The 10,368-nt window shown below is 51.4% G+C and overlaps 1 protein-coding gene across 2 annotated transcripts; it reads right to left on the reverse strand.

Annotated features, from left to right (window-relative positions):
- Positions 1-349: 349 nt before the first annotated feature.
- SNX20 (sorting nexin 20) lies at positions 350-9,059 on the reverse strand. Of its 2 annotated transcripts, XM_005218475.5 has the most exons (5): positions 8,948-9,059; positions 7,868-8,019; positions 5,382-5,520; positions 3,782-3,933; positions 350-2,244 (listed from the first exon to the last, which is right to left on the reverse strand). In XM_005218475.5, exons 3-5 carry the CDS (start codon positions 5,509-5,511, stop codon positions 1,576-1,578), a joined length of 951 nt encoding a protein of 316 aa, XP_005218532.1. In that variant the 5' UTR covers positions 5,512-5,520; positions 7,868-8,019; positions 8,948-9,059; the 3' UTR covers positions 350-1,575. The 2 variants fall into 2 exon arrangements, with proteins under 2 accessions (XP_005218532.1, NP_001033122.1); NM_001038033.2 differs by lacking the exon at positions 7,868-8,019 and having other exon boundaries at positions 8,948-9,048.
- Positions 9,060-10,368: the final 1,309 nt, after the last annotated feature.

Raw genomic sequence — 10,368 nt, forward strand, 5'->3', positions numbered from 1 at the left:
GATTTTGGACCACGTTGTGTGTATTTAGATTCCACAACTGGGTGAGTACCAGCTTGCTGTTCAAATCCTAGATGCCCCACTGTCTCTCAATGCAATATTTGACTCACGCCTTTCCTCAATGTTCCTTTCTAGGAAGCAGGTTTATTCCACGTGGACCGTTACATTGAGAGCTAACTCTTTGCTCTCCCAGCTTTTTGTTGGAAACTCCTAATAAACTCCCCATATTGGGCATTTTTTTTCTTTCTTAGTGAATATTTGTTACGTCTAACAGTTGATAGCTTTTTATATTTGATGAAGAACTTGTAAAATCTGTATAATCTTTTTTACCATTACAAAAGAATTGCAGCTCTTTTTATTTTTCCATTTATACTTTAATTTTCCACATGTCAAGATTTCCAAGACATCCAATCTCTTCCACTTAAAACATCTTTCTCCTGGAGTAAATTGAGATACTTGAAGGCTTTATCTGTGTCAGTCTGTATCTAACCTCCAGGAAGGAGCCTGGTGGGGCCACTCCAGCTGCCGCCACATGGTGTCGCTGTTGAATACCTTCAGTGCAGTTCAGTGAATGCTTGTCCGTTGTTCTTGGCTGAGCCAGATCCTGGCTCAGGCCAGTGGTGCCCCACACTAAGATTCCCAAATTACAGCCTCTTTAGTATACCCTGATAAACTCAGTTACATGGTTTAGGTCTTCAGGGACTACTAATCTGATGGACATACAAGATCCAAACCAGCTTGTATCACTAACTCCTGGACCTGTGCTGAACCCAGTTATTGGTCTGGAATCCACTTCATCTGGGGACCCCAATCCATTGTCCCTCAAATGGGGAGGTGTTGAGCATTCAATCTCTTCTACCCAGAGTCCCGCCTCCCTGCAGGGCTATTTCTACATAATCCAGAAAGGCCATTCAAAGGACAGCTGCCTTACAAATGAAAAACCCACCCCAAGGTGGTGATTGCTGGTTCTAGATCAGGACCCTCCAGCCTTCCAATTGTTGACATACAGCCCATCCTGGGGACAAAGCCTTGAGGAGCAGTGGCTGATCTTTTGTTTTGCTGAATTGGGCTGAAACCTAAGACAGAAGAGCTAGAACACTTAGGATAGTCAGTGGGAATATTTGCAAGCCAGGTCAAGGAGGGAGGAGCAAAGAGAAGATACTCTGGACACCTAAGGAGAGAGGTCTGTGAGGAAACGGATTAAGCTTTGTCTGTGATGGGCAGCCTAAACCTGTCCTCCAGTGGCCTACAGAAACCCCCCAGCAAGGCAGATATGACTCTCCAGTGTTTCTGCAGCTGGGTTTGTGGTTTTGAGATGGATCTGGATGGGGCCAGATGGGCCAGATGGACCTGGCATCAAGAGGACACGGACACACGCAGAGGCTTTCAAGGACACCCGGGAGCATCTCGGTTCAACACAGCAGACTGGGGGTGGGGGGCAACACAGGAGCAGAAGAGGGGCCTGTTAAAGTCACGGCCACAAGCTAGAGCCCCAAGTGGCTCGACCCGCTCAAAACCAACCCCAGTGAGCCCCTGAGCAATGGCGAGCCCCCTTCTCCAGCTTCCCCAGCAGGCGGCTCAGGACAGGTACTCCTGGACCGTCAGTTCCTTCAGGGTGAAGCCCCGGAGGGCGGGCTTCCGGAGCTGGCTCTCCTCCAGCCTCTTCTGCAGGGACACGAAGTCCTTGCCCAGCAGGTAGGCCAGGCGGGCCATGGCGTCCAGCAGCGGGGCGTAGTAGCGGTGGCCCTCGCGGGCCTGCAGGCACTGCAGGGCCCGCTCCCCGACCGCGAAGGCCTCGGCGGGCCTGTCCAAGTCGCGGTGGCACACCAGCATGGCGCACAGGGCGGGCACCAGCAGCACGGGGCAGTGCGCCGTGAGCTTCTCCTGCAGCGGCACCACGCGCATCAGGATGTCCAGGGCCTTGGTGTACTGGCCGGCGCGCAGACAGCCGAAGGCCTCCTTGAGCTCGGGCCGCGTGAGGAAATCGATGAACTCGCGCGAGCGGCGCACGCAGCGGATGGCGTAGAGCACGCTGAGGTACTCTTTGAGGGCCAGCTTGCGTTCCGAGATCATCTCCTCGGTGAAGTTCCCTATCAGGTGCTTCTTGGGGAAGACCACGTCTTCGATCTCTTCCCGGAAAGTCTTTAGGAGTTTCTTCTGGAGCGTCTCGAAGTCGGAGTAACGCCTTTCCAGGACGGCTTTATTGCTGTCAAAGCTCCCGGTCTGGATGACCACGATCTGGTACATCTGCGGAGAGAGGGAGGGAGCACGCCTTTGACAACAGCCTCACCGCGGGTTTGCAATGGCCGAGGAGAGCCCCAGAGCCCAGGAAATGAAATAATGATGATGCCCTGAAAGCCTGCCCTGGAAATGGGTGATCGTTATCTGAGATTCTGTTTTAAATTGGCTGAGCCAGTAAAAGCGAATCATGAATGACAAGAAGTCAACCGGAGAATAACAAAGCGACCGAGGGGGATGAGGTGGGGAAGGCATCCCGGGGTTGAAAGTCCACAAAAGAACTTGCCGGCGCAGCGAGGCTCTTTGGTGTTACAGGGTCAAAACTGAACTGGGAAGCTTGGATGAATACCATCGGTGTTTTCCAAGTGTGGAACTCCTCGGAGATGGTTTTAGGTAATATACTGGCAGTGATATTATATGGATCAACCTGGAAATGGGTGATCGTAGGCAGTGATATTATATAGTAAGGAAACTATTCTTTTCTCTTCTCTTTCAAGAGGATGCCGATGAAGGCACAGACTGTTTGGGTAATGATTCCAGCCCACCACAGGCTAGCTGTGTGGTTTCAGGTGGGCACTTGAACCTCTCTGAGCCTCAGTTTTCTCATCCATGAAATAGGATAGTGACCTGGCCTGCCTCACTGGGCGAGGATTAAATGAGTTGATGCACTGAAGCCATGATGTGCAGTCAGCACTGCTTCAGCTATTATCATTACTCCAGCCCCTTGCAAGGAGTGGGGAGGGTGGGGCAAAGAAAGGTTTGTGTGGCTCTCCCATTGTCATTAACTTCTTGTCTGACATAGGCTGAGATTCCATTTTAACAGAGAAAGTAAAAAGTTGTTTAGTCACTCAGTCGTGTCTGATTCTTTGTGACCCCATGAGTGTAGTCCACCGGGCACCTCTATCCATGGAACTCTCCAGGCCGGAATACTGGAGTGGGTTGCCATGCTCTCCTCCAGGGGATCTTCCCAACCCAGGGATCAAACCCAGGTGTCCCATCTTACAAGTGGATTCTTTACCATCTGAGCCACCAGGAAAGCCCTTTAACAAAGAAATCAGCCTCAAGCCTAGCTTTCCACTAACCATGGTAACCAGCTAAAATTTAATGACAGCCCTGAGCTTTCTTTCTATTTACTTTAATATTGACCTTTTCTTATGCTGGTTTTCCATGTAAGGTATCTCCCTTGGAAATAAATCTGTTCATTTTAGAAAGTGATCCACTTTACAGAAAAAAAAATTAGGTACATAATAATAAAAATTATACAAGGATCTCAAAAACAATGAAGAAGGGACACAGACAATAATAGCAGGTAACACAGGATTTAAACTGGACCATTTGCTTGTTAGAATAAGGGACTATAACTCCTCCTATCCTCACAGTGCTGAGTGGGAAATCTCACTGTTGGACTGGTTTTTGCCCAAAGAGCTTTGTGAGTTAAAGTGTGTGGATCCATTTCATGGACTGGGAGACTGAGGCCCCACCAGCCTTGCCCAATGCCAGGAAGGAGGCCGTGAAGGTGAGCCATGGCTCTCTGATCTCTGCTTACCACAAACTTGGAGACTTTCCTCTCCTCGATGCGGGCGGAGGCGATCTCGAAGAGCAGTTTGACGTGCTTCCAGCAACATTTCTGGGCCCGCCAGTACTCCTGCAGCTCCCGCGTGGTCATGCTGGAGTTGGAGCTCGGGCTGCCCTGGGCCTCTGGAAGCACAAGCACTTAAGGACTAGTACAGCTTGGTGCGCTTTAGGGGCAAGGACTGGGGGAGGAGACCGGGTCTGTCTGGGATGAGCAGAGGGAGTCCAGAAGCGCTGTGAATATCCCCCTCCCTCATCCCAAGTCTGGCATCAGCCAGCCTCCTGCACCCAATCCGCCTGAATTCACCCTACCACGGACAACCTGAAACGGCCCATCCTCCCAGGTGGCTTCTTGCTGGGAAACGCAGTGTGTTTGTGGTCTATCGTCCACTTCTAGCCATCACGAGACCCCATGCTCCAAATCCAGCAGGGATGTGACTGGTTGGTTTCTGTCCTCCCCACAGCCCTGGCTGACGCTGTGGTCCCCGCCAGCCTGCTGAACGCACCCCAGCAGATGGCGCGGGGAGCTGCGAGGCTGCCTGGCTCCAGGCTCCGCTTAACTGACCCCTCCCTCCTCTCTCATCTCATTTCCCACACTCCCTGCTTTTTCTTGCACATGCCAATTCTTCTGCCGCAAATGCCATCCTCTTTCCCTGCCTGGGAAATAACAGTGTGTCTTAGATCTCACTTAGATCTCAGCCATCCTGAGACTCTTGGGAAAGACCGGGATCCTTCCTCCCCACTAAAAGCACAGGTCACTGTGCATTTTATTTTAAGGGGCATGTGTCCCAGGAGCCCTTTTCCAAACTCTGTCTTTCAAGACCCAGCCCACATATTGCTTCAGTGGCCCTTTGCTGTTAGAATAAGAGCCTCCCACCTTGTCCATGTAGCCTTTTCCGGGGCATCTTAAATTGTTTTCTACAGATCTGTTTCCTTACTAAACTTGAAGGCCAGCGAGGTTTTTGACTGATCCTATTTCCCCATGCCTGCACAAGGCCAGGAATAGAGCGGGCGTTCACTGGGCATGTCCTGAAGGGTTGCATGAATATGGCAGACGTTTCCTCCAGGAGGTGGCGCTATAGCAGACACTGTCAGTGCCCGGCCACGCCCCCTTGGTACTCACTAGTCAGGAACACTGCATGGGCTATTGGAAGCACTTAGGACGTCCCCCTGAGGGCTTCCTCCGGCCATTGCAGTGTGTTGTGGAGCATCCCTTGGGGATGAAGGATGGGGCCAGCGGACAGCAGCCTGGCCTCCTTGCCTCCGGGTGGGACAGCTCTGAGGTGTGCTCCATACGGTCTCCCAGATGACCCCCGTTGGGAGTCACCCACAGTGGTCATCTTTTCATCCACACCATGTACTGGTTTCCTATTCCCTTCCTCGCCTCCCCACTCCCCTGCCAACCTCCTGGATAAACCACTTGCACCAAATCCTTGTCTCAGTGTGTGCTTTGTGATAACCCAAGTTATGTGAGCTTCCCTGTTTCTTGTAGCCTCCACTGAAGTACCCACATTTGAATTTCAAATGTCTTCAAATGTCTATGCCCTCCACCAAGCCCCAAGCTTCAAGCTCACCTAAGTGGTCCTCAGGTCCTGGACGTGGGAGGTCTGGGCGGGGAGCTGATGCTTTCGGCGTGGTACCTGCCATGTCCTGGCATATGGGTCCTGTCCACCCAGGACTCCCAGGATGCTTGTGACTTGCCATGCTCCAAGGCTGCCAGGAAAACAAGAGAGAACAGTGAGTGCCCACTCCTGTTGTGGGTGCTTGTGGGTATTGGGGTGCCACTTCTGAGCCCTCCACTGCCCACCTAGCCCTCTGACCAACTGACAGGTGCTAAACCTAGGTCAGGCCCTTTTCTGGACTGATCAGTCCAAGGCTGAGCAGAACCTTCTCTTATTGTTAGGGTCCTTATACTATCAAGTTACTCTGAATTTTAAATGATGTGATTTCAAGCAAAGGTAATGGCTTTGATGACAAATCAGGAGAAAGACACTGGCTTGTCCAGAAAAATGTGCCAATATCATATTATGTTACATGTTCAAATGAAATCTGTGTCCAAAACAGGGAGACTGGCATATATCCTTCCCTTCTCTCTCTCTCTATCTTTAAGCAAACATTTACTAACAACTTGTTATACCTACTTCATATACACGCAGGCTCTTCACATCCACTATCTGGTTTAATACCCACACTAATCTGTCACAGGGCTTCCCTAGTGGCTCTGACGGTAAAGAATCTGCCTGTAATGCAGGAGACCCAGGTTCGATCCCTGGGAAGATCCCCTGGAGAAGGGAACGACTGCGGCTAAGTTGCTTCAGTCATGTCTGACTCTGTGCGACCCCATAGATGGCAGCCCACCAGGCTCTGCCATCCCTGGGATTCTCCAGGCAAGAACACTGGAGTGGGTTGCCATTTCCTTCTCCAATGCATGAAAGTGAAAAGTGAAAGTGAAGTCACCCAGTCATATCCGACTCTTAGCGACCCCATGGACTGCAGCCTACCAGGCTCCTCCATCCGTGGGATTTTCCAGGCAAGAGTATTGGAGTGGGGTGCCATTGCCTTCTCCAAAGGGAATGACTACCTACTCCAATATTCTTGCCTGGAGAATCCCATGGACAGTTCATGGTGGGCTACAGTCTATAGGGTCGCAAAGAGTCGGACACAACTGAGCAACTAACGCAACACAAAATAATCTTGTCATGACTTCAGTAACAGATGAGGAAACTGAGGTTTAGTCTGAGGTCATGTAGTCAGTAAGTGTGCCCAACCAGCAAAGCCTCATGCTTGTAACATGCAGGCGTCACACCCTGCATTCAGTACCCACTCTCTCACTTCATCTGAATCTATGCATAGCAGGAGTTTCTCATCTCCATGCTATGATTAAGGAACTGAGACTTAAGAGTTGCCAGGATCAAGAGCTGGTAAATGGTGGGCAGGACACCAACGCAGGCGGGTCTGCCGTCAGAATCCTCTCCCTGGTACTCAGGGGAGGGTGGGCAGCGGGAGACCTGGGGTTTAGTTTATGCATGACTCTTGTCTGGGACCCAGGTAAGTGAGCAAGATGAGCTGGTGCCTGGAAACTATTTAACTTTTCTGGGCCTCAGCCACCTATGAAAGGGGCATAATAATCTTCATGAGGCTGGTGTGAGGGCTAAGTCGGGCATACCATGCAAAGCTTTAGCTCAGGGCTGTGCAGGTCCCAGGCACCATATAATGGGCTCTCTTAGTGTCTGACATGTGATAGATGCTCTGGGAAATATTTGAGAAATAAATGACTCTGATTTAACGTGTAAGTTGGAATAGAATTTAAAATGTTTGAGACGAATTAGAAAAGGGGACAGTTAAAACATTGGCTCAGATGGAGTAGCTGGGGTACCACTTAGGCACAGAAATTCCAAAAAGAAGGGTGCAGATGGCTTCATCTCCTTCTTAACACGCTTGGATCCCTTAACGTGCTCAATGTCCCTTAACCCTCGGGAGTTCTCCAGGGAGGTCTGTGCTTGTGTCCAGTGGGTAGCTCTCTAGAACCCTCCATCCAGCCTCACCCTAAACAGACAGGAAACTGGAGCACGGAGCAGCACATGGTTGACCCAGGGCTGCACGTGCTCGAGTACCTTATAGTTTTTTCCCCTTAAGGAGTCTTGACCAACTGTGGATCCGTAGGCAAGTTCTTTAACTGCAAGTCTCAGTTTCCCCATCTGAGAGCTGTGACTACCAACCCTGTCTTGCTGACAAGATGATAGATGGCAAGGAACAGGTTCTCTACATTCTGGTAGGTGCCCAGGCAAGATAGCAGATGGTCCACATGCTCTCTTGTCTAAGGGACTTTTGGTAGCCAGGACTCTGAGGGGCTCAGTGATTCCTGTGGGCACTCCTATGCACCTGCTTCAGTTAGCTCATCTGTAAAATGGGTGATGGCAAAGAGAACTGGCCTCAGTGGTCCCTGATCTAGCTCTGTTGTCTTGATCAGGCAGCTGGTGCCAGGTCAGAAGCTCTGTTTGCCCACAGACCCCGTGAGACCCCAGGAATGATGACCTTCGTGGGGCATTCCACAAAAGACCTGGGAAAGCTGAGCATGAACACAGGGCTTAGAGTAAAAATCAAATTCAGCAGCCAAAGCCAACTCCTGGAGGTTTCCTTTTATGGGATGGGCTGAGACCGGAAAGTGGCAAGGGCTGCATCCACGGAGGTTCTAGCCTTCAGTCTCCTCATCTGCAAGGTGGGGAAAGCAGTCCTGTCACTCCAGAAGCTCTTTGGGGGACAGCTGTACGTGGGGTTCTGTGGGCCCTTCCCTCCCGTCTCCCCACCCCACAGAGCAAAGATGTCTAGACTTTACAATAAAATATGACAAGTGTTGGTGCTCTTGGCTTGGGGGCCTGTCTGTGGCCCAGCGGACAGCAGAGTCCCAGCCCCTCCACCATGCAGCTCCCAGGAGCGGTCTCCCTGCTCCTTCCCTCCCATGTACCCTGAGCCTGCTTCTCCCTCCAAGGACTGCCCTCCAGGCCGGGTCTTCTGATGCTGATGGGCACACAGGGCCCCCTTCCACGCTACCTCTCTGAGGGCCTGCAGGGCTTCCGTCAGGGGTGAGAGGCCAGCAGAGCAAAGCACCCTGGTCTGACCCAGGAAGCAGCAGATCCTGGACCTTGGACGGGCACACTCATGAATGTGAGCGTCCATCACAATCACAACTTCCTCGGGGGTGGGGATGGGGGTGGAGGTGTCAAACGCTTGTAAAAAAGCAGACTTCCTGTTCCCAACGTCAGAGAGTCCCATCTATAGGTTCTGGGGTGCGCCCTGGATTCTGAATTTTGATCCAGATCCGAGGGCTGTACTGAGACAAAGAGCCAGTTCCCCTGGCACCACTTTTTGAGAAACACAGGTGTGGTGGCATATTCCCCAGGCTCAAGAAGGGGTGCAGAGGCGCCTGGCACTTCAAAAGGAATTGAGGCGATGGAGGGTCGAGGAGTTGCTCCAGTATGCTAAGGGGAGTCCCTCATATCTGAGGGGAGCCCTGTGTATCTGTCACCAGCCCTACTCCCTCCCACCCTTCCCCCAAGAGGTACTGAGGGCTGGTCACAGGGGGAAGGGGCTCAGGTCACAAGCGGGCAGAGGCCCGCTGAGCTTGGGATCAGACACTGACCTGAGGCTTCTGGTCCTGTGCGTGTCCAGGGGTCCTGGAGAGGTGTCACACGGCCCCCTTCAGCTCTCCATTCCAAACTCGGGCTGAGCAGGTCAGTGGCTGCCGCTCTGCTAAGTTCCCCGTATGAAAACAGGAAATGGGCTGTGTGACCCGCTCCCGGTCGCCCTAGCTGATTGGCTGATAAGAGACAGTAGGTAATGAACTCGGCTGATAGACTGAGCTGCCCCTGTGGGCAGGATCTGGGAGGGAGCGGTGGGCCTGCATCTCAGTTCCCACAGGCTTGCAGCAGCTTGGCAGACCCTCAGGGTCCTCAACAACCTTTAGCATTTGGACAAAAGCTCTTTAATGTTCATTATCCTACCCTAGTGGAGAAGGAAATGGCAAGCCACTCCAGTATTCTTGCCTGGACAGTCCCATGGACAAAGGAACCTGGCGGGTTGCACTCCATGGGGTTGCCCCACAGAGTTGGACACAACTGAAGCGACTTAGCACAGCACATCCTACCCTAGTGAGCTAGGCATGGTGGGGGCCATCCTGCTTCATGGACAGATGGGGAAGCTGAGGTTTGGAGCAGAGAGCTGGTGGGATGCGGAGCAGGGCCAGATGAAGGGCGTGGGGGGTTAGATTCAGAGTGCCTGTCTCTGGCAGATGATGCATCCCACATGTCCGATGGAAAGTACCAGGGAGGCCAAACCTCTGGGCAGTGGTGTGATTTATAGCCACAGTGCTGTGGCCAGAGGGCAGGGGGCTGGGGCCAGACAAAAAAAATAAAGGCTTCCCAGCACCTCCCGCACCCTCTAAGTCCACCATGTGTCTCTTCCTCCCCCTCCCCAGTCCTGATTCTGATGGGGGTAAGTTCCTTGCTTTTCTTTGTAATTTATCACCTACTAACAGATCCCCAAATAATAAAGTTTCATTTTACTCACTTTATTTATTTATTAACTGTGCTTGGTTTTCACTGCTGCTCGGGCTTCTCACTGCCGTGGTTTCTCTGCTGCAGAGCACCGGCTCTAGGGTGCACAGGCTTCAGTAGCTGTGGTTTCCAGGCTCTAGAGCACAGGCTCAACATTTGTGGCACACAGGCTTTGTTGCTCTGCAGCGTGTGGGATCTTCCCAGGCTAAGGATCAAACCTGTATCCCCTGCATTGGCAGCGGATTCTTTATCACCGAGCCAACAGAGAAGCTCAGACAACTTTTACTAATTTTTTGAGTTAAAAACTGAACCACACATACTGTTTATAGGCTTTGGTTTATACTGTTCATAGGCCTTGTTTCTTTCATTCAGGATTTCTATGGATAAGATTCATCAGTCTGTGTGTGTTTAGCTAAAGATTTTTTTTTTCATTTTCCCTGCTATATTGCTACATTATTTGAATACCTCAGTATTTATCCTTTTTTTTTTTTTTTTTCTATAGATGCAC

This window comes from Bos taurus, chromosome 18 (assembly GCF_002263795.3).
Source record: "Bos taurus isolate L1 Dominette 01449 registration number 42190680 breed Hereford chromosome 18, ARS-UCD2.0, whole genome shotgun sequence".
NCBI classification, from domain to species: Eukaryota; Metazoa; Chordata; class Mammalia; order Artiodactyla; family Bovidae; genus Bos; species Bos taurus.

Bases quoted from the DNA above. Each gene is read 5' to 3' on its own strand.
- SNX20 (XM_005218475.5), bottom strand. From the start codon at position 5,511: ATGGCAAGTCACAAGCATCCTGGGAGTCCTGGGTGGACAGGACCCATA. The intron at 3,934-5,381 runs GTGAGCTTGAAG...TTGTGCTTCCAG, and splicing joins AGGACCTGAGGACCACTTAG to AGGCCCAGGGCAGCCCGAGC. The intron at 2,245-3,781 runs GTAAGCAGAGAT...CTCTCTCCGCAG, and splicing joins GGAAAGTCTCCAAGTTTGTG to ATGTACCAGATCGTGGTCAT.